The sequence below is a fragment of the Chelonoidis abingdonii genome, chromosome 1, assembly GCF_003597395.2.
Source record: "Chelonoidis abingdonii isolate Lonesome George chromosome 1, CheloAbing_2.0, whole genome shotgun sequence".
Lineage (NCBI taxonomy): Eukaryota > Metazoa > Chordata > Testudines > Testudinidae > Chelonoidis > Chelonoidis abingdonii.
The window spans coordinates 62726238-62751020 of record NC_133769.1 but is presented as its reverse complement, the minus strand read 5'-3'; the positions used below and the strand labels follow the sequence as shown (position 1 = coordinate 62751020).

The 24783-nt window shown below is 39.6% G+C and overlaps 1 protein-coding gene across 1 annotated transcript in view; it reads right to left on the bottom strand.

Moving 5' to 3' along the window:
- The window catches only part of SLC16A7 (solute carrier family 16 member 7), a 94437-nt gene that overhangs the window by 46139 nt on the left and 23515 nt on the right, over positions 1-24783 (bottom strand). Inside the window, exon 2 of the mRNA XM_032805182.2 lies at positions 18757-18999. Coding sequence (XP_032661073.1) covers positions 18757-18970 — 214 coding nt within the window. The 5' untranslated portion in view covers positions 18971-18999. The remainder of the gene's footprint in view (positions 1-18756; positions 19000-24783) is intronic.

Genomic DNA, 24783 nt, shown 5'->3' with positions numbered 1-24783 from the left:
AAAATATTTGTTTTGAAAATGTCAAAATAAAACAGAAAATTTTGAACATTTAGACATTTCCAATTTTTTTAAATTCAGCTGGAAACTATTTGCCAAATATTGCCTGAATTTTCAGTCCCTCAATAAATGAATTTTTGGTGAATTTACTATCAGTGGAAAAATTTCACTACTCCCAAAGTCCTGTTGCAGCATGCACTAGAAGAGGGGTCAGCAACCTTTGGCACGCGGCTCGCCAGAGTAAGCGGGACTGTTTGTTTACCTGCCGCGTCCGCAGGTTTGGGTGATCGCAGCTCCCACTGGCCATGGTTCGCAGTCCCAGACCAATGGGGACTGCAGGAAGCGCACGGGATGAGGGATGTGCTGGCCACCACTTCCCACCTCCCCTATTGGCCTGGGACAGCGAACCATGGCCAGTGGGAGCCCAAACCTGTGGATGCGGCAGGTAAACAAACTGGCCTGGCCCGCCAGGGTGCTTACCCTGGTGAACCGCGTGCCAAAGGTTGCCGACCCTTGCACTAGCCTTAATGTTAAACCGGGGCTGAATTCTCAGTGAGTGAGGTCTTTTAGGTTGTTCTAAAGTCCTATTCAATTGATAGAACAATTTTTATAGTGCTGAGTGCCATTGAACCAAACTGTAAACCCTGTATATGATGGAAACCACTTCAAGCCAAGGGGTGCTGCTGCACCCCCAGCACCGCTAATCCCAGCATGTATGGTCCTAACCATGTATATGGAGAGGATGTTCCCAGGAGGCCATTACATTGTGTTTCCATGAAAATGCAACTTTGCCTTTGGAATTTTTCAAGTCAGCATTTTGTCAAAGTTATGCACACTTCCTAGATTTCAGCAAAAATGTCAGTGGAGCTTTTCATGGTGTGATTTCCAGCTTCGAGCTGGATTTGTTGGGGGTTGTTACGTGGCTGAACTCACATAGTGTTTCTTCTCTGGATTAGCTGAATTTATTCATTGCCCATGTGCTGCAGAGCCAACAGAAGCTATTTTGACTTTTTTTCTGTGAGGAAAATATGTTGTCCTTGATAAAAAAAAATATATATTACCATAAAGTGGCAAAATAGGGAGGGTTAGAGTTATGAAAAGTGAAGAGTAAAAGCCTGAAATTGATGCACTAGAAGAGGATGAGACAGTGAAGGTGACAGGGCAAGAGAGAGAGCCAAAAAATGGTATGTTTAGCACTTGAGTTTTGCATGGACTAGAAGGGTGGTGATAATCAGTGGTGTGTTTTCCCCCCATAGAGCAATGGAGCATAGAGAACCATACTCAGGCTCTTCTGAATATTAACAAAAATATATAGATGAAATTTGCTCGTGTGAGTAGGGAAACAGGTGAACTTTGCTGGAAAGAATTATTGATCAACAGGGGTCCTGGAACAATTTTTACAGTGGAGTGCTGAGAGCCATTGAACCAAACTGTAAACCCTGCATATAATGTAAACAACTTCAAGCCAGGGAGTACTGCAGCACCCCCCACACCTCTAGTTCCAGCACCTATGGTGACCAAGTGCCATCTTACTGCGGTTAGTGGCAGAATTTACTTGGCCTTTGAAACATATTTTCTTAACTGGCGTCAAGAAATAACACACCACTGGCAGAAACCTTATTCTCCTTGAGCTAATGTAAAGTAGCTCACTTTTAATGATTGCAATGCATCACAAGTTCAAAATAAATTAATGGCCATTAAACTACCGGCGTCTCATGATTTATGTTACAAATGCTGCCTAGACATCATACATTACCAAAACCACCTTTCATTTGAGGAGTTATGTTGATATTCTTCAGCCAGATCACATTAAAGTGATCGAATGAAATATACCAGCTTCTGCAAGAATTTAGAATGTGTGCTTGTAATGAGAATATTATTTAGGTTTACTAGTAAATGAATGATTTTCTTCCTTTAGGAAGAACTATGATTCTCTAGTATGAATTAATGTCTCAATGAGGAATGATTAGACAGTAACCTGGCTGATCTAACTGATGTATGTACCTGAACAGTTTGCCACTTAAATTTTTATAGCATGTAGCAACAGGTTTGTATTTTGCCATTTTCCTTTAATCCTAGATAAACTCTGCTTTCTCAGTGGTCACAGGGCCTGAATCTCCACTGTCTTGCACTTGAGTCATTATTTACAGCCGTGAAAAGTGAATGTACGAAGTTACTAATCAGAATGGCAATGGTGTACATCTTTGTGTACACTTTGTACTTGTGTAAATGATGACGCAAGATGCAAAACTGGAGAATCTAGCCCACACATTGTGGATTTAGTTGTTTAGTGGGACAAAGTACTTTTCTGTATAGTTAATTAGCAGGCAAAAGTTTTGTGGCGTTCAGACTGAGTTTCAAGGAACAAGACAGAAAGCTATGATTCCAGAACAAAAGAATCGTGTTTCATGACTAATGTTCTGCTAGTGCCTAAACTCCTCTGCACAGTGGTCACAACTGCCATAAAGGTTACTGAAACCTTGACTCTTTATTAGTGTCTGAGAAATGGCTCTGCTGTAACTTTACAGCCCATACAGAGTGAAAATTTTAATTTCTCTGTCCCTTGAACAGCCAACTTACTCAGGAAAACAGAGGATATAGTGGAAGCTGTTTTGCCATCTAACTATTGTGAATTATATGGCCCCCATCGCTGTATTATTTGAGTATTTTGCAATATTTAAACACACGTATTAGAGGTGAATGAATTTTGGATTTTTTGTCCTGCAGGAATTCTGACATTTCAACATTTGTTTTCATTCTAAATTAGGATGAAAAGTTGAAATTTCAAAATTATTGATGGAATGAAAATTTTAAAAAAATAGATTTTGTTTCAACATTTTCATTTGAAATGAAACATTCTGACATTTGCAAAATCAACATTTCATTTTGGTTTGCTGAAATTATTTGAAATGTTTTGTTTCAATTTCCATTTCCATATTGTCTTATGGTAGTTGTAGTTTGGAAGCCTGATGCTCACAGTTTCCTCTAAAGAGGTTCTGTAGCAGGACTACAGCAGTCATAAAGCAACCAGACTCAGATGACCCCCATGATACATGACACAGCTCAGTGAAAGGGAAGTCCCTTTGTTGTATTATAAGAGTCCTCCAGGGAGCCCAGTCCATAGGAGAGAATTGGTTTTTGAACTACGACTCCTACAAGGCAATGCATGCCTGATAGGGAAATGCAATTTAATGTTGAAACAACTCATGATGAAGCATTTCATGTCATGTCAACAAACTAAAATGTTTTCATTTGGGGTTGAACAACCTGAAATGAAATGTTTTATTTGGATTTACATGACAGAAAACCAATATTTTTAGCAAAATCTATTTTTTTAAAAATTTGTGGAAACTGAATTTTTTGTTAAAAAATCACTGTGTCAGAAAATTCTTTACCAGTTCTTGTATTTATTCTTACAACTCCGGCAAAGTAAGTATTATCCCTGTTTTACACAAGACACAGAGAGTGATGTGCCTAAAGCTATATGCCCACCTCCACATTTATCTCTGTTCTGGAAGCAGCACTCTCCCTGATTCATGAGAGGAGAAGCTGGGTCTTATAAAGTAGTGAACACAGTTTTGGTGTTTTTGATGAGGAGATAGTTGATATTCCTTGGCTGGTGAAAATTCATTGAAATCAATGGAGTTATACCAATGTACAACTTAACAGCTTCTAAATAAGATGTGAACCAAATTCTGTGTTCAAAGACATGCACAAGTCCCACTGACTTCACAAGGAGTTTGTAATGGCTCAAGTGATGGATAAACATGCTAATTAGGGCTGATCAAAAATTCAAAACTCTTTCACCACTTTTTTTTTTTTTTGCAGGAAGTGTCTGCTTTCCTTGAAAAAAATTATTTTGTTTTCATTGGAGAACCCAACAATTTTCTGCTGGACACTGAATGTTTCTGGACTTTGGAAACTTTGGGACAAAATATTTTGGTTTTTATAGAAAACTGTTTTTTGAAAAAAGTTGAAATGCTCCTAGGGTGACCAGATGTCTTGATTTTATAGGGACAGTCCCGATTTTGGGGTCTTTTTCCTTATATAAGCTCCTATTACCACCCACCCCATCCTGATTTTTCACATTTGCTGTCTAAATGCTCCTCTGAAAAATTCTATAACAACAAAACATGTTTTCATCAAAAATTTTGCAGAAGCCCTTTACTCCCACCTGCTCTAATATTGTTTTGCCTTTTTGTTTGAGTCATGTACTTTTAGATCACTACCAGCCTTGGTTTATCACACCAGATTACTGTCCCACCTCAGCACGTGAGTAGAATAATTCACTACAGTCAAGAGGCCTGATTCTCCTCTAACTTGCACCACTTTTGCACAGTGTGGCTCCAGGGAGTCAATAGAGTTACTTTTGTCTCTACACCTATGTAAGGAAGAAGAGAATCAGGCCATGGCTACACTGGTGCTTTACAGCGCTACAAGTTTCGCACTCAGGGGTATGAAAAAAACACCCCCCTGCGTGCTGCAAGATACAGCACTGTAAAGCCTCAGTGTAAACAGTGCAGCAGCGCTGGGAGCGCGGCTCCCAGTGCTGCAAGCTACACCCGTAGAAGATGTGGAGTACGTGCAGCTGTGGGAGAGCTCTCTCCCAGCGCTGGCGCTGTGACCACACTCGCACTTCAAAGCGCTGCCGTGGCAGAGCTTTGAAATTTCAAGTGTAGCCATACCCTGAGACTCAGATTTCTTAAAGCTGAGCTGTAGAGTGTCCTCCAATTCCAATTGTATATCTCCGGGGCACTTTTTTAAAGACCTCAGACTCAAAGATTAGAAGTAACATGGACTCCTGGCAATAGTTAATCAGATAAGTGTTTCTTTATTGAACTATAATGTTAAGAAGTAAGTTTGCAATAAATTCTATAGAGGGAGACTTTTATATTTAACTAAAGATCCTTAAATACTGCTCTCTCTTTTTTTAAGTAACAGTTCTGAAGTTTCCTGGTTTTTATTAAGAAGGTGGGTGTGACCCTAAAGGCACCACAATGCCAGCTGGCACACTGCTGTCATGATATAGACTCAAAAGATGGGATGTAATAGATCATTGGAAAACTAATAACTCACTGATTATTAATATTCTTGCATGATGTGTGTGTGATAATCCAGAATAAAAATAAGCACTTTTTAGATATGCACTTAAAACGTTCTTAAAATGTATTTCATAAGCAGTGCCTAAGCCACACCTCTTCCAGACAAAGGAATGTGTTTTCATCTGCTTGAATGTATCTCCTATGTAAATTAAGCAAGGGATGACCAAAGCCAAAGAAAATCATGTTTACATGCAAAGTAAACAAAGCCATCAGACGAGCAAATGGGGAAAAATGACTGCTTAACAATCTTGACAGACGACGGAATCTGCAGCTCTAGGTAACCTTCCTGTCTCCTGAAGCAAAGTCATAGACCTTTGGGAAATATAAGCAAGGACAGAAACCATTCTAGCATCCATCACTTGAAGGATTAAAGGGGTCAGAATTCTTGAAATCAGAGAATGGTGGGCCTTTCGTGCAAGGGGGCTGAAGTCTCTGGAAACTGGATATATATGAGAAACCTGCTTAGACGAAGATTGTAACTTTTGAAAATTGTTTTTGTGTTAGAAGCATACTTTTACTTCTGTTTGTTTATAACCCTTTTTATTTTTATTCCTTATGCTTGGTATCACTTAAACCTATGACTTTTTGTTTAGTAAACTTATTTTACTATTACTATAAACTAATTCAGTGTTTTGATTAAAATAGAGTGTTTGTTAACCTCACTCAAGGTAATGAGCTGCTGGGTCCTGTTCCTTTAAGGGAGCAGTGAACTTAATAACTTCTGTAAGTGCTCAGCAAGAGGGCTGGACACTACAGCACAGACAGTTTGGGGGATATTCAGGACTTGGAGGATGTTGGGCTCACTCTGCAAAAAGGACCAGGGCTGTGGAAGCCAGGGTGTGACCTGCATGCTTGTATATGGTCTATTGGTATCAGCTTTGTGAGCCGCAGCTAGGGTGCCCAGATAGCAAGCGTGAAAAATTGGGAAACTTTTTTTTCTGAGTGGGAGAAGTATAGTTGCGTATATAAGACAAAATTCCTCATATCAAGATGTTGAGTCATGGAGCCGCAGCAGCAGCATAGCCTTTAAGGCACCCAGAGTTGCAGGGCAGGCGGTGACACAGTGCCTTATTGGCTGAGGTTGAACCCCAATGCATGCAGAGCAGGATTTTTCTCTTCCTTCTAAATCATAATGATAAAATGCATTGTTTTATAACACAGTGCTGAAAGAAAAAGGCGATGGTGAGCAATCCCATTAGATAATATAAAGATTTAAAATTGTAAAGTACATTTTACTTGGAAAAGATCATTTCCTTTCAAGACTTAAGACCCACATAAATGGGAGCAAAATAAGAAGCAGAGATATGTTTAGTAGCAATAGGTTTCATTAAGAGCTTAGGCAAGTGGTTATCTAAAGAAGGAGTTCAATCTTTGCTCAAATACTGTACATCTTAGCTGTTAATTCTCTCTATTTTATTTATTTATATTTTGCTTTGGAGAGAGATGATTAATACTTCATATATAATTTCATGTTACTTCATTTAACAAGTGCAAGTAAGTAACAATTAAAGATGGGATTTCAAGAGTGCCTAAGGGAAGTAGGCCACTGAAGCTAAACTGGTTTAAGACCCTGATCCTGAAGACACTAAGGGCTGGTCTACACTACACAGTTAGGTCAACATAAAGCAACTTTACGTCAGTATCAGTGTCTACACTACAGCCTTTCTCTGGGAGATGTCAGTGCCCTACTACCCCAACATAATGAAGCCAGCTCCACAAGAGGCATAAGGCTTATGTCGGTGTAGTTAGGCTGACACAGTGTCTGTGTAGACACTGCATCCCTTACATCGGCAGTTGGCTGTCTTGTCAATGTACTGGCTCCTGCAGTGAAATTGACAAGAAAGCTGGGAAGCTAGAGCTCAGCTGCCCTTCGCTCCTCTGGAGAGCTGGGCAACTGGACCCCGCTCTCAGCTGTGAGCCAGGGGAGAATGGACTCCGCTCCCAGCTAGAAGCCAGGGCAAGAAGCCCAGGCAGCCAGTGATCCCAGCTGGGAGCCAGGATGAAAAACACGGGTGGCCATACCCTGCTCTCAGCCGGGGGCCTGCGTTAGACTCCATTCCCTTGGGACAAGAAGCCCAGGGCAGCTTCCCCTGCTCCCCAAGGGGAATGGGAAATGGATTGTGCTGCTGTAAACTTATAAGCGCAGACACAGTCTGCATCAAAGCAATTTAAGGCACCAATTTTAATCATGATTTAAATCAGCAAGCAGGAAACCTTGATTAAAATTATCAATTTTAATTGTGTTTTGCATTTGTACTTTTTATTTTCTAAAGAAAGATTGTTTCTTTACCTGGTAACCATTAAAACATATCGAATTGCAATTAAATATAGCCTTTAAAATAAATTAGGTGCTTCTTTTTGTTAACCAGGAGAATACTGTATATCCACATATGTTTATCTGTGGAATTATATAGCTTAACTTACATTTATTCAGATTCTTAATGTTTACATTCTTTATTATGTAGAAAATGGTGAACAATATATCTCTTATTTCCTAGATGATGATTAATCTTTTATTTATAATTTGTGTAAAGCTCTATTTGGATGGAAATTAAAATATAATTTAAAAATATTAAAATAACTGCCTCACATCTTAAGTGGGGGCGGTCCATTGTCCGGCTTGCTGGGGGAAGGGATATAGTGCTTTACAGCTGGGGGGTAAGAGAGAGACACAGAAGATGCTTCAAACGTATAGTGTGTCAGTGTCGCGAAGCTAACATCTCCCAGGGACTGGAAGGCCTGTGGAGCTGATAAAGGGTGAGCCTGGCAGGAGAAGCCCCCATTTCCCCAGACCACATGGAGCAGCACCCACTCTCTCTGCCCTTGGAAGTGGCAAAATGCCAGGTTAGTCAGGACCTGCTGTGAGCATTATACAAACCGCTCCTTTCTTGGGTTGCTGGGAAGGAATTTTTCCCTCACCATCAGATTGGCCAAGTTGGAGTCGGGGGGGGAGGGGGAGGGGCAGTTTCATCTTCCTCACAGCAGGTTCAAGGGGGCTTTGTTATGGTGAGCATTCATTATGTAAGCATGGGATTGATGTCCAATGCAGGTACTCCATAGGGAAGACATACAGTGATCAGATAAATAGCTTGGTAAAGCAGGCCCACCTGGGGGCGGGGGAAAGTGGGGCAATTTGCCCCAGGCCTCACAGGGGCCCCCACGAGTTTTTCGGGGGCCCTGGAGCAGGGTCCTTCATTCATTCCAGGGGCCCCGGAAAACTCTCGCGGGGCCTGGGCCCCCACAGCTTCTTCCGCTCTGGGTCTTCGGCAGTGATTTGGTGACAGGGGGCCCTTCTGCTCCGGGACCTGCCGCCGAAGTACCCCGAAGACCCACAGCGGGGGGTCCTTCCGCCCCGGCACCCACTGCCGAAGTGCTGGGTCTTCAGCGGCAATTTGGTAGCAAGGGGCTCCCGCCGCTGAAGACCCTGGACTCCCTGAATCCTCTTGGACATAGTGACCAGAAACAATCAATTTCCTTCACTAACTACAGATAATACTTCCTTTGTTTAGTAAATGAGTTAATTTTAAACACACAAGAATGGTTAAACTTTTTGTCTTATATACTCAGAACATTTAAGGTAGTTTTATTTAATTGAAAATGTAAAAAAAATAGCATTGACTGGCTATACTGAAAGGATAGGAGACAGTGGACATGGTTTCATCAGGCTGCAACTTTATTATTAGATGTCTGGGACTACCTGGCGGATAAAAGTGTACAGTGCATGTAACTCCATGATCATTTCAATATCAACCTGGGGGCTTCCACCAGCATCCTCTTCTTCTATTCTGATCCCCAGCCAACTCATTGCTAGGACTTTACCATCCCCATCCCTCAAATGAGGGTTAAAGTGGGCTATAAAGAAAAGGACGGTTGGCTGCCGGCCGTGCCAGTCATAGGTGCCCCACCCCCATCCTCTGTCCCCCATTCTGCTCTTTTAACAAACACTTCCTTTAAGTCCTTCACCACAGGGCCACCCAGAGGATTCAGGGGGCCTGGGGTCTTCGGCAGCGGGTCCTGGGGCGGAAAGACCCCCCCGCCGCAGGTCTTCGGGGCACTTCGGCAGCAGGTCCCAGAGCAGAAGGACCCCATGCTGAATTACCACTGAAGACCCAGAGCAGAAGAAGCTCTGGGGGCCTAGGCCCCATGAGAGTTTTCCATGGCCCCTGGAGCGAATGAAGGACCCTGCTCTAGGGCCCCCGAAAAATTCTCATGGGGACCCCTGTGGAGCCCAGAGCCTGGGGAAAATTTCCTCTGAACTGAAGGACTAGTTCAAAGGAAAACTACCCTGGGAGAAGTTCAGGGAGGGATTCTACCTCCAGGAGACAAAATTCTTCCTTGATTTTCCCTACACCTGGGGAGGGCACACCCACAACTACACCCCTTCAAGCTCGTTCTCTCACTTGTGCCAATCCTGCCCAGCAGGCCATGGCATAAGGGTTGTGCCACTTTCTCCCTAATCATTTAGGGTAATGTGTGCCCCTGGGAAAACAGGGAGCAATCCCTGTGCTCCCCTGTTCACAGAGACTATGCTGTCTTGCTCCTATGCAGACTGTGAAAGGTAAGGAAATTCATTATGCCTTCCCCTATTGTTAACATGCTTAAGGGCTAAACACATTCTAGCATACAGGGTGGAGATAAAATCCAAGTCAAATTAGTATTTCTACAGAGGTTAAAAACTTAGTCTTATAAAAGAAGAAAATGCTCACTCAATCCATCTCTGTTTCTGGAAAGTCAAAGAAGGCATCACACAGAACTGCAAAATGTAAGGTGCCTCATGCCATCAGCAAAGAGTTAATATGGCCAGCTGATACTGACTCTTATAGGGAAATGCCTGAGGACACTGCTGCAAAGAAACTGAAGTATATTCAACTTTTAAAGCACATAGTAAGCAGAAGAACTGATGACAGTTCCACAGATTTCAAGCTTCACTTGATTAATCAACTACAAAAGAGTGCAGACTTGGCAGTTCATTTGGATTAATCAGCAGATATGTCCAGTTGAGATAGTATTTAGTGGATGATGTGATTTAGGCAAGTTATGTTAAGGGAAATTATATTTGTAAAGAACAACTGCTAGTAAACAACTTCAGCAAAAAGAATGTATATAAATGGGTAACTTTATGAGCTCTAGCAAATTGTAATGGCACCACAACTGGTCTCACAATTGATAAAGCTGTAGCATTGACAGAGAAACATTGTGAAATGATATTCAGGATACAAAATGTAGATCAAATTCTATATGGGTTTATTGTTTAGCTCACCAGAAGCTCTGCCTGCTAACAATGTGCGCAGAACTTCACAGTGAGAAAAATTGGTCTTCTAGATAAAGTACTAGACCAGAGTCAGGTCTACACTTGGAAAGCTTTACCAGTATAGCTTTTCTCATATGCTGTACCAGCAAAGTGCTCTTAGGGTAGATACAGCTTATACTACCAAAGCTGCACTTGTGCTGCTATAGTTTATTCCAGCTCCCCAACCAAAATAAGCTATACCGGCAAAAGTACAGTTTTACCAGTATAACAGCCTCTACCCAAAGGGCTTTTTCCAGCACATCTCTGTCAGTCACAGATCACATCTCATCATATCCCCAACTGAGGTAGCTATGTTGACAAAACTTTGTGACTCAGGAGATTTGGGTTAAACCACTGTTCTACCACAGATTTCCTGTGGCACCTTAGACACCTCATTTAATCTCTCTGTCTCTCAGTTCCCTATCTGTAAAATGGATATAATAATACTTCCTTTCTACCCCACTGTCTGTCTTGACATACTTAGATTGTAAGGTCTTTGGGGATGGGACTGTCTTTTAGTGTACAGCACCTAGCACAATGAGGCCCTGATACCAATTGGGGTCTCTATTGGTAGTGTAATATAAATCATCATAATAGCAGGAACTTAAAGAGAACAATTAAACTGTAAATTTTGTAAAATCAATGCATTTGATTATAATCACTTCAAAGTTTTATACAGATTGCTCACAGAAGTTATCAAGAGGGAAACTGTTGCAAGGGGAGTTAGAATTAAGTCAACATCTTTTTTCGCAACAAAGACATTTATTTAATCACATTCTTTGATCTGTTGTCAAAGTTAGTATAGCTAGAAGAAATATTTCCTCCTCTGAATAAACTTAGTGAAAAGATGTAATGCAACTGCTTCACTGGTTTTTGACTTTGGAAAAAAAATACTTTGTCAAAACTTGTGTGTGTGCAGGAGGGGAGAACAACAGACTGGCCATGTTCCCTGTTACTCCTGAAATTCTGAGAGGAAACAAAAAATGCACAATTTCCTTTTAAATATGCAGTTATAATTGATCGTTTGCCAAAGGTGAATTTAAAATTGACAGAGTACTAAACAAATGACACAAGAAGGTTTTGATTGAAAAGAGAAACCTTTTGCAGTAGATATTGCATGTGATCTCCCCACAGAGCTTGAAAACTAGTTAATTAAATTAACTGATACATTAGCCTCAGAAGGAAGGTCAACACTGTCTCATTGTTTGTATTTTGGAGTTCCCTCAGGATAAGTACCCATCTCTTGCTAATAAGTCCATGATCTACTTCTTTCCACTATCAACCATACATATTTATGAACTACAGTAGGATTCTTCTGAACAATAACAGATATTTAATTCTGACTTGGAAATATCACACAAATGAGTCTCCATTCAACTTTGTTCCACTGGAATATACACTTCAAAAATAAACAGGCAAATATTTTTCTGATTCCCAAACAATGGAATAGTTATGCTTTATAATAGGTACATTGTAAAACATTAAGTTTATTATTTCATTTAGTGTGGTAATATGATTACAATGGTATACTCAGCAGGACTAGATAGACTTTTCCTTCCTCATGGTACTTTCTTGGGTGTCTGCCTAAGTATCTCAGGATTCCATATGTGCTACACCATTGTTTCTTGACCTTTTGAGTCCCATGACACACTTATCATAAGTAAAAGCATCGTATGATCCTTGATATGATGAACTATGTGGGAACTAATCCAATATTATTAGTACACACAAAGTAAGCATGCTTTACAAGTCGAATGCACATATCAAAGGACAAAATTGGTCCCTTGATAACTATCTTAAACAAACGAAAGGTTTTAGTCCCTCAGAGACTGTACTTTATGGTGTATTCTATTTATTATTGTTTTTTCAGTGACTCGTTACTCAGAAAAACTTGGGACAGGAATAAAGAATCTTTATTTTTGGATAGAAACACTGGTAGTATTAGCGCTTTGCTGATATAAGTGCCCAGCTTAAAAGAAAATGATTAAGCAAGTAAAACTGGTTAGAGATTAAAATAATTGCCCTGCTGAATGATAAAATCATTCATGTTACATGGATTATGTAAATGTGAGGGGTTTGAATAATTTATGCCACGTAAAGAATTTAACCTGAAAACATATTTTATGGTATACATTATATTGTCATTTATCAGAATTTTGGGGGTGTGGAGGAGACTGGGGGTATAGTTTTGTGACATTTGAATGTTTTTAAAGCAATTATTTAGAATTATGGTAAACATTATAACACAAGATGAAATCAGATGGTATTTTTCTCCATAGCAGCATATTCCTAACTGTGAGGCTGGCTTCCCAGGGGAAGCTCAGGTGACCCCAGGGAGAAATTATTATTATTGAATCTGAGCCCAACATGAAGACTGACAAGAAAGGAAAAATAGTAGACTGATCTCATCCACATGTTTAGAGTAGTCTGAAAACAGCAACATTCAAAAAGTCACAGGTGAAGATCTTTTTTTTTTTTGCATCTTTCTTCCTGCATCCAGTTAAATAAGTGTCTTCTGTGCCTTAGGCAAGCGTGAGGATTTAGGAGGAGGATTGCTATGCCAGTACCTAGAAAACTGTCCTACAGAATACACCCTCAATCTTATTAGCAAAGTCTTGGAAGCGGCATAGGAAGAAGAGATTATGCTAGCCTATGAAAGATTTCTCAAGCTTCTTTAATATGCAAGTCTTTTTTTTTAAATTAAGCTACTGTAAGTTTATACTATTTTTGTTACTCTTGTAAGTTCTTTTCTTGTATTTGTCTCAGTTTCTTAATAAGATTCACAATTCTCTGTTCTTGTGCCATCTCATTATGACTCCCTTTCCTTTATCTGCAGTCTCAAATTAACTTGACATAGATGTTGGACATATATTTTAAACTAAATGTGAACTGTTCCCTCATGCCCATGAGGCATTTGGAAAGTTGATTCGTTCTGTTTTCAATGATACTTTAAATTAGGTTATTAAAATTCAACATTTTGCATATTCTGGTGAGGAATATAGGTTTGTCCCTCACAACAAGGGATATAGGTCAGGACAGGAAAGTTTCTCAACCACCTACTTCACATTCACTCAGATTTGTGTGCTAACCTCTGTAAAAATCAGGAAAAACCTCTCTGTACATCAACAGAAAAATCACGGGGGCGTAGTGCTAGTGTAAAAATTAAAAATGCAGCCATCTGTTGTTTGTGTTACATGGATTTTGCAAACTGTCATTTCTATAGAGCATGGCATTTCATCTTCACAGCAATATCACTGAAACACCCACTGAGGTAAAATTGCAAATATTTTGAACATACCATATGAAAAGTTATTTTCCCAATTAATATTTGACAAAGACACTATGAGCACTTGTCTGTAGGTTATATTTGAATTGTCATCTGAACAAACCCTTTCGGAATTTGATGATATATAAAAATAAGTAACCAAAAACCTACATAAATTAAAACATGAGGAAAAGAGAGACGAGAAAAGTGAACTACTGTACTTTTTGTCCACTGTCAGAGTCTATCTAGTGTGAAATAGTCACAATTATTACTTGTTTCTATAGCATCTTTCATCCAGAAGGATCACAAAGTTCTTTTTAAATGATCTATTTAGAAAAATTACTTCACTTAGAACGAAATGAATCCTTCTCTCCTTGAACTATGGGAACTCTTCAGGGGATTCGGTCCTGCTAAATGCTGATCCCTCAACTACCTTGAAGAGAAGTTGAGATAATGGGAGTTAAGGGCACTTAGCACCACTCTGGTTTGGGCTAGGACACCATAATCTATTGCCATTCCTTTCTATCAAGCTTGTGGGTTTTTAATTTTAAGTACTGCCAGTACCTCTGGAAGTGGGGGTGGAAGAATATTTTAATTAATAAAGATGTCATACCATTTTGTTACCCTCAGTAGTATTGTCTGTTTTCTTGATAAAAGTTATTAAATAATGGAAGGGGACTTTGAAGTTGTACATAGAAATGGCCATAATTTTATTTATTTTTCTATTACAACCATAATATACCAAAACACTTTTCTTTGAGAGAAATGTTTCATTCTGCTGTGCTGAACCCCAAATAGTCATTATTAGGCCACCATGGAACTTATGACTGAAAAAAACAGTAGCAAAGCAGAATCTAATAGCAAACATATTATTTCCCAAGGAAAATTAACACATAGGGTCAGATATGTCTGGGGTGTACTGAGCTGTCCCATGGAACTGGCTTCATAGTTGTCACGAAGGGCCCTATCAAACTTCTGTTGCTGACAATGAGAATCTTTCCATTGACTTTAATGGGAAGTGGATTGAACCCTAAGAAGGCAACCATTTGGAGGAAGCTTTCTATTTTACTGCAGCCACTTTTTACTTTTACATTAACTGCCAAAAAGTGGCTGCAGTAAAATAGAAAGCTTCCTCCAAATGATTGCCTTCTTAGGGTTCAATCCACTTCCCATTAAAGTCAATGGAAAGATTCTCATTGTCAGCAACAGAAGTTTGATAGGGCCCTTCGTGACAACTATGAAGCCAGTTCCATGGGACAGCTCAGTACACCCCAGACATATCTGACCCTATGTGTTAATTTTCCTTGGGAAATAATATTTTTGCTATTAGATTCTGCTTTGCTACTGTTTTTTTCAGTCATAAGTGAATTTATGAAATAAATAGCAAAGTTTAATCTATGCATCTACAGTTATATAAATATTAAGGTAGGTAGATAGATAGAAATAATTTGCATTATAGCCACTGACACATAAACCCCACAACATCCTGTGTCTTGGCCTCCAGTAAAATGTTTGGTGGTCTCAATCTCAGTCCCTTGTGATCAGGAGTCCATCACAAAACCATCACCTTTAATTTAACACAATTGACAGTTTCTGCTCAAGAGAGGCAGAAGAATGAGTTGCCATGGCGACTGAACTACTGCTCCTCTCCAGAGAGGATGATTCAGACTGCACAGGCTGAACTATATGGGGAGCTCTCACTGCCACTGGCTGCCCATTGTCCATGTACCATGATGATCACACAGAAGATATTGTTTTCAGGGTTAGCAATTTAATCAACTTGAACCAACAGAAAATAACTATCTAACTAAAAAGAAACAATATATGTGCTCATTGTTAAAAGCATACAAGTGTGCATTATATTGGATTGAGAGGGGGAAAAAGGGTTTCATATTGATTTAATTTATACTATTTGCCACCTCGGCTTAGTGCTCTCCTAATGGGGTGAACACTGTGCTTGACCTGTTTGTTGGAATTCACAAGGACTCTAAGATACCATATGGATTGCCAGATGGTCTGCTACAATGTAATGCCATTTATTCTAAGTATGAAGTAAGTGATAAACATAATTAATATTCTTTTAGCTCCTTACTGGATGCCTTTTATTAGTTTCAATTTTTTTCAAATATTGAAAGGTAAGTTAATATCTTGTTACTGAGACACAGATGCCATCTAATTACTGCAAGAGGCTGCAGCCTCTAAAGCAAAGAACCTCTGAATAGATTCTAACTTACTCAATGACCCCACTGAGATGATTAGTAGGTTAAATGCTAAGCCATAATGAGTATGTCAGATTTTAAGATTTTTTTCAGGTTACCTCAATTAGCAGTATGATGAACAAAGAGTACCAGTAACATTTTAGGTATACCTATTGCACTTCATAGTAAACAATGCAGCTTGTACCTCCTGCTTATTTCAGATTACAATACATCAAATGCTAGAATGCTAACATAGCCATATCCAGAGAGGAAAAACAATAGAATGATTTCCATCTCAAATGTTTTTCTTAGGGCTTGCCTATTTCATATTCTGCCAGTGATTGTCTAAATGGCTTATTTTTTAGGAAACAGTTATACAGTAGCTGTGGCTTCAAAGAAAGTTTATGTTGGGCAGGGTTGCCCACTGTTAGTATTGTAATAAGACATCAAAATAACTTTACACAGTGTTCTTGTACTGATGTTATTTACATTGACTGAGGTATATGTTGATTAGTCTAGACTGAATGGGAAATTAGCAGGTTGTTGGCCACTGGATTTAAAGAAATACTAAATAAAAAAAAATAGGTAGTATCACAAACAATCTCTTTCTGCTTTGTGGTCTCCTAAAATGAGCTCTCCCATTGTTGAATACTGTATCATTAACATTTGTACTACTAATAATTAATGGCCAAACTGAGATTATATGGATGGTTGTGTAAATTGAACATTAATCCCAGGCAACAAAACACTTAGTTAAGGTTGCAGGACAAATCTGCCTTTACAAAATTTTGCAGTGATTAGGGGGCATGTTACAAACAGTAAAACAGACTCCATGTCCTGAGGAGGCCCAGCACAGAAGGCACAGCTAAGAGGAAAGGAAAGCAAAAATGGTTTTAAGATTTCAAGAAATACTACCCATTTTTTTTTATTTAGTATCAGAAACAATCTCTTTCTGCTTTGTGGTCTCCTAAAATGAGCTCTCCCATTGTTGAATACTGTATCATTAACATCTGTACTACTAATAATTAATGGCCAAACTGAGATTATATGGATGGTTGTGTAAACTGAACATTAATCCCAGGCAACAAAACAGTTAAGGTTGCAGGACAAATCTGCCTTTACAAAACTTTGCAGTGATTAGAGGGGCATGTTACAAACAGTAAAACAGACTCCATGCCCTGAGGAGGCCCAGCACAGAAGGCACAGCTAAGAGGAAAAGAAAGCAAAAATGGCTTTAAGACACTTTCACGCCTCCCAGATTCTGCAAAGAGCAGGGGCTAATATAAGAGCCTCCAGCACTGCCCAAAATAGGCATGGTACAAAGGATGATACTCCATCTCCTGTCCAAGTACTGCCCCTGAACATCCCAGGACAGAGGCTCTGAGATCTACATATGTAAGGAAAAGGACTAGGAGCTTACTTTGTTAAAAATGAAAGTCTCCAGCAATCACTTTTTAAGTGTATAGGGCCTCATATTACCATAGAGTATTATTATTCAGGTGTCACTTCTGAGAAATATGTGGGTGCTCTTTAATAATTATGAATACTATATCTTAATCTGCCACTGGCCTGTTTTCAGGACAAATACATTTTGACTAAGTGTTTCCCCATAGAGAACCATCTGGAATATTCCAGACTTGAAGGAGGAGATGTCTTATGATAGTCACATATCAGCTTCCACTGTCATTAAATGACAATGCCACAATTACTGGCCCTGATAACCCTGAGCTAGTCCCTGGACAGCCTACAACACTAGTTTGATTGGGGGGGGTGGCGCGGGGGCAAGTCCACTAACACTTAAAGAAGCCTCCAAAAGAGTGAAAAAGCAAGGCAGAGTTTTAAAAAACACATTCTCCAGGGTGTGGAGAGAGATACTCAGACAGAGCAACCAGCAGAGGTGTCTAAAGAAGCAAAACTTGCCTTGGTTGCCATTATGAGATGGTTGTACTTTAGGTAAGATAGACATGTATACAAGTTTCATTTTTAGTCCTTTTTTTCCTAATGCGTAATTACCTTTTCTAACCTTAAATACAGTTATTTGTTTTGTTTTCAAGAACATGATGTCTTGGAATATTATTCACTGGGCATTCCATTCTCTAAGGGAGGAAATGCAGGTGCCTGAAACCCAGTAGGACTTGCAGGGTGATAAGCAGCTGGTATACATGGGGAGTACTCTGGATCTTAGTTTAAGAGTGGAATAATCATGAGATTCCATCCGAAACAGGGAAGGGCAAGCGTTCTAACACCTCAGGGAAAGTGCCCTCAGAGAGACCACAGGGGGGACAGAGGGGCAGCTAGCCTCATAAACTTGATATTAATATTATCAGAATTTTCTAAATTTAAGTTCAATCAACTAATATTTGGTACTGGGAACTCTTTGAGGGCCTGAGCATCACTGGCAGGTGAGAACACTCAGCACCCCACTGTAGTGCTCAGCACCTTGCAGTATTGAGCCCTACATTTGAACTAGATAAACCAACCTATCAGGTCGACTAAATTTTATTGCCCTCCTTTATGTGTATGTTTTTTAGTGTGATTGAGTGAGTGAGTGATTTTTTGGAGGTTTTTTTGCCTATAAAGTGACAAAGTTGGAAGTCTTTTGGAAGAATCTTTTGTCCAATTACAGACCAAATATAGTAAAACAACTTTATCTTGGTTCCAGACCTAACCCTGACTAATATTTCTTTTTAGATTTAAGAAAGGATCAGGGGTTGGGGAAATAATTGGGTTCATGATGGAAACATAGATGCAACCTTAACAATGGAGTAGCTACAGCTATGCCATGATAAGTCAGTGTATGGTGAGCGAGTGTGCAAGCAGGCAACAGGAATTAACTTTACATTATTTAAGACTACACAAGACCTTAAAGAGCTATACCATTTGTTAGTTTCTCAAATGCCTTACCTCCTGCATACATAACAGCCAACATAATCGATGATATCCAAGCTATTTCACTATATGATGTGTGGAAGATCTCCTGAATTTCCTTGAAGAACACTGTGATGGCTTTTGGGAATGCATAGGAAAATCCAATGGAGATAAAAGCCCCAAAGACAACAACCCAGCCCCATCCTCCATCTGGGGGTGCGTACTGTGGTGCTGTTGTTGCTGGCGGCATTGTCAGGCTTTGTCTGATTTCAGGTAAGGCTGTAAATGAAAAGTAGAAACAATGTTTCAAATAGCATCCCTTTTGCTTTAGCACACTGAATTTAACAAATACATATTATTGATAATAATGATAATGGATTATAAACCATAATCACAATAGAGAACAAACTCCTAGATTGTACCAGAAGGCTTGGGATGATATAACATGAATACTTGCCTTTAAAACCATGTCTACCCTAAAGGGAGAGGGGGAATTAACTGGCTATAGTTATTCAGAGAATCCCATTAAGTACCTTGTTACTGTTACAGATCATTGATCCCAATCACTGAAGTTATATTTAGCAATTAATCACTTATAGAAAAAGTGACATTTTTGGGCCAGATTCTCAGTTGGTGGGAACTGACATAGCTCCAGTGTCTTAAAGAGTTGTCTTTTTAATTCAAACAGAAGTGTCAAAATATAAAGTAAAGCTTGATTTCACCCTTATAGTAAATGATGGTAAAAAAAATGCAATCCTCTGTGACTAAATGCCATTTCAATAACATCTGCTCAAAGTCTACAAGTCTTTGGGAAATAATACAAAGTAACAAATTGCCAAAAAATGCTTTTATTAAACTGAATGCTGTTTGAAATCTTTCACTTTTACTATATGAAAATGTTTTTTAAAAGTTTCAAATCAGATTTAAATTCTCTGTGTACCCATCATAAGAGCTTTAAAAACTTATAATTTTATGATGTATTTGTTGGCATACTTTGATGTACACTGTAAATTATAAGAATACAGTTCTTTCAGCTGCACATTACAGAACTTGACTGTCATACTTTGCTTTTCTTACATACACAGAATTCCTACTGATGTCAGAGGGAGTTCTGAACATGTATAGGTAGCAGATTCTTAAAGTCAATAACTGCTGTTGAGGATATGAGAGCGGAGTTTTTTACGAAGAGAATAAAGTGTCTCTCAAACTTTTAACAACTAATAATTTTCTATTGCAGAAAGCTTAAAAAGTCAAATCTTACAGATATACCACTTCATGTTCCTCTTATGGGAGGGATAACAAGTGCAACCAGCAAACACCATGGAGCCCAAGAATTAATGGGAAAATCAAATCAACCTCTATTGAACCCTATCTAATTAAGGTTTATACTTTGCTCATCCAGTATCTGAACACCAAGACAATCCACATCCTACTTAGAAATCAACTGGTGTCAGCGGACAAAATGTTGGATAGAGTGTCTGCTTCCCAGTCCTGCTATCCTCCCACCATGGCATCTCCCAACCCTAAAAACATGGAGCACCAGTCATTCAGTGTTTATGTCCATGCATTTCCAGAACATTTAGAGAATATGTAATAAAGCTTTCACCCTCCACTTCTGTTCCTTTCGGGGCATTCCAGCTCTGTTTTAAGCTCAAGTGATCACCTCTATACCATCAACCAAAGTTACGGACCCAGAATTATGTGTAGGTTTCCATTATGCATACTTTTGCCAGTGAATCTCCATGTGATTTTTTTTCCATGTCACTTAAAGAATGCTCAGATTTCTCATAGCAAATTATATCAGTGGTGGCAGTAATATGATTACCTTTAGCAAAATGTAAAAAATGAACTGTGTTAGCTTAAATTAATCTCTCCGGAGTGTGCTCTGAGTACACTCATAGTAAAGTGCATCTAACAAGGCATACAATATCTCGCTTCTATGATGAGCTGCATGTCATTCTAGGGGGTGCCCCTACAACTACCCCACCACTGTGCTTCCCTCCTTCCCCACCCCTCCCGGGTTACCTTGGCAGTTATCCCCCGATTTGTGTGGTGAATTAATAAAGAATGCATGAATCTGAAACAATGACTTTATTGTCTCTGCAAGCAGAGATCAAAGGGGGGAGGGGAAGGGGAGGGCGGTTGGCTTACAGGGAAGTCAAGTGAACCAAGGGGGCGGGTTTTCATCAAGGAGAAACAAACAGAACTTTCACACTGTAGCCTGGCCAGTCATGAAACTGGTTTTCAAAGCTTTTCTGATGCACAGCGTGCCCTGCTGCGCTCTTCTAACCGCCCTGGTGTCTGGCTGCCCTTAATCATTTTGTCTTTTAGAATGGAGTTCTGATAGCACAGATTTGTCTCCCCATACAGCGATCAGATCCAGTACCTCCCATTTGGTCCATGCCGGAGCTCTTTTACGATTCTGGGACTCCATGCTCACCTGTGCTGTGATGAGCTCTGCATGGTCACCTGTGCTGATCAGGGCACCACGGTGGCCAAATAGGAAATGAAATTCAAAAGTTCACGGGACGTTTCCTGTTTACCTGGCCAGTGCATCTGAGTTGAGAGTGCTGTCCAGATTGGTCACAATGGAGCACTCTGGGATAGCTCCCGGAGGCCAACTGAGTCCACACTACCCCAAATTTGACCCAGCAGGGTCAATTTCAGCGCTAATCCCCTCATCGGGGAGAAGTACAGAAATTGATTTTAAGAGCCTTTTAAGTCACCAAAAATGGCTTTGTTGTGTGGACGGATGCAGGGTTAAATCGATCTAATGCTGCTAAATTCGACCTAAACTCATACTGTAGACCAGGGCAAAGAGTCTGGATAATGGGGACAAAGAGTTTTTTCTGACTGCATAGATTGCTAGTTGATGTTTAATTTCAGCAAAGCATTTAAGCCTATGATTAAGTCCCTTGCTGAATCAGGTTCTGAAATGCTAAAACCGAGAAAAAACATTTCCCTTGGCCATCCGAAAGACATGCTGATTTATTAATCTCGCTTCTAAGCATTCAGAAAACAAACTCAATTTAGCATGAAATACATTACTTCATTCCTATAGGTGCCAACTGAAGGTATAGTACAGGGTAATTGAAGAGATTCCTACCTGCTACTGATCACAATTTCCCAGCCCTGCTGACAAACTTTTTGGACACATCCTACAAATACACATCTAAAAAATTTAGACATGAATCTATTTTCCTATATTTCATCAGTTTGAACTGAAGATATTTCAGATTCATGTATCAAAATTTTAAATCCATTAAAATTATACCAATGCAGTCTATACATCAACTTTTAAGTCCATAAGGTAACATAGTTTAAAGTGATAATAAACTGAGTAAGTCATCCATTTTATATATATATAATATATATACGCACACCTGTTTAAAAATCACTACCATCACATCACTAAGGAAAAAGTTGAACAAATATAGTTTTTGAACCCTACAAAAACATAATCCCCCAGGAAATTCACCCATTGCATAGGCCTTTCCACCAGGTGCTGGGCTGGCTCTGCCTGTTTTTTGCCCCCATGGGCCAGGACCTGATTATGCTAAGCACAATTATCTAGATTTCACTTTGCCTACTCGAATCTAATTTCTGGCCACTAAGAAAATCAACTGGGTAAATGTTCAGTCCATCTCTGTGGATGGTTCAGTGTCAAAGGTTAGTGCCAGTGAATGCCACTGAAAGAAAGAAAGAAAAAGAAAATATTGCAGTAACAAGGTCAGACTAAGATCAATATCTAGAGATAAATAATAAATCTTGATATTATGCCCTGCGACTTTTGGTCAGCCATGACCAACATATTCAGATTGTTTTCTCCCAGTACTTTATTAATATTCTGCAGTTGCCCACTTCCCAAATGAACCATCAAGAGCTTGTCAAGAAATATTCTGAAAAGGTTTGTCTTTCTCATATTTACAGAACCTCTACTTTTATGTGAATTGCGTTTTGCTTTTGTGTATATCTAACAGTAAATGTTTTTAGGTTTGGGAGGCTTTTTTAAACCAAACTAGGCTTGCAACTTCTTTGTGCTTGATTAGGTAGCCATTCATCTGTGATGGAAAGAACTTAGGATATGAAAAATCTGCCCTTAATTAAGGTACAGTAACATGAATACTTGGTATGTGTCCAGTGCTTTCCAAACCTGTAGGATGAGCCAAGGATAACAAAGGGCTTTGCAAAAATGTGTGCATTAAGCTTCACAGTACCTCGTGAAACCGTTCAACATTATTGTCCCTTTTACAGTGGGGAAACTAATGTACAGAGAGGTTAAACAATTTGCCCAAGTCTCACAATAAATCAGTGGCAGAGTAGAGATAAGAATCAGTGTCTAAGTGAAGTATGTGGTAAGGCTGTAGTTTTCATAAGTACCTAGATAATTTAGGAGCCCAAATCCCTTGATTTGTAAAGGGGTCTGCCAGCATGGATTAAATTGTAGAATTGGGGCCCCAGTCAAAAAGAAATTTGAGGTTTAGTTATTTGAATAATCTATATGATATACCTTAATCCCAAATTCATTCATCACTAGGCATGTCTACTAAATTTAAAATCAATGGTTCACTGGTCACACCAGTTCAGAAGAATGGACTACACAGGAATTACACTTTCTTTAATACAGAGAAAATTGTCTTGTTTAAACACTGTAGAAATTACAGTTTTCTAATATTTTTATAAACTGTTATTTACTGGGCTTTGGGTAATTTCTTGTTATGGCAGGAGTCACCAGATGGGATAGTCAGGCATACTTGTACACGTTCTTTTTATTACCCTGTAAACACTGTTCAGTCTTTGAAGAAATGTTGTAATGCAAGCAGCAGGAGAATTTGCACTCTGTCTTAATCTTTATAAATACAGCCAATTCTAGGGGCAGAGTTACTTACTAGGCATTGGAGTGTGTTTTGGCAAAGATTCCTTAAAGAAGATAATTGTTTGTGTATCCTACACACCTTCTGGGAGTAGTGTTCTGTCCCATCTAGTGGCACTGAGACCACTTAGAGAGATAAAATTAGTCTTCTCTACAGCTTTAGCTAGCAGCCAGTTGGCTTCTTGCTCATGCAGGAGTAGCTCATGCACTAAGCTTGAAAGGCCCCAGGTTCAGTCCTGCCCAGCAGCTGGGGTCTGTCAGCATTACAAGTGGCAGCTATTCCGGGATTTCAACTAGGAGGTCTCTGAAGCTCAAGCTATGCTTCCTCAGCTAGGGGAAGTATGTAACCCCCAAACAGGGGTGAAAGTGGGCCGGTACAACATACTAGTAAGAAGCTGGTACTAGCCTGTATGCAGCTGACATTAAAGTGCTGCCATGACAAAGAACCCTCCTTAAAGCACTGCTGCAGCAGCACTTTAATGTCACTGCCCCTTTTGCCACCGCCACCTCCACCCTACCCCCGTTGGTGGCCCTGCTGATAGGGACTCTACTGGCAGGGTTACTGATGGGGGTGTCATAAATAGATAGCTAAGGGTTAATGTTTCTTTCACCTGTAAAGGGTTAACAAAGGGAACCAAACACCTGACCAGAGGACCAATCAGGAAACTGGATTTTTTCAAAACTCAGGGAGGGAATGTTGGGTCTGTGTCTTTTGTCTGTCTCTCGGCTATGGGAGGCTTCTTTCTATCTTCAAGCTTCTAATCTTCAGTTTTCAAAGTTGTGAGTACAAAGGTAGCAAACAATAGGCTTTTATATGTTTTTTGTTTTGTATTTACATGTGTGTGTATTGCCTGGAATTTTTAAATTGCATCTCTTTTATGAATAATCTGTTTATTCATATTTTTCTTTTAAGTAATAGCCCTGTGTATTGTCAACTTGATGCAGAGATATGTTCATGTGTTTTTTTTTCTTCTTATATAAAGCTTTTCTTTTAAGACTTGTTGAGTTTTCTCTGGGTAGGCTAGAGGAACGAAGGGGAAGGGGAATTCCCTTTGTGTTAGATCTATGAGGGTGAACTCTGCAGCACCAGGGAACTGGTGGGAGGGGAAGAGAGATAGAATCATTTCTGTGTCCTTGTATTTGGGGTTTGTCTCTTGTGGAATAGAGGAGACATGCTTCTTGGTATTGTG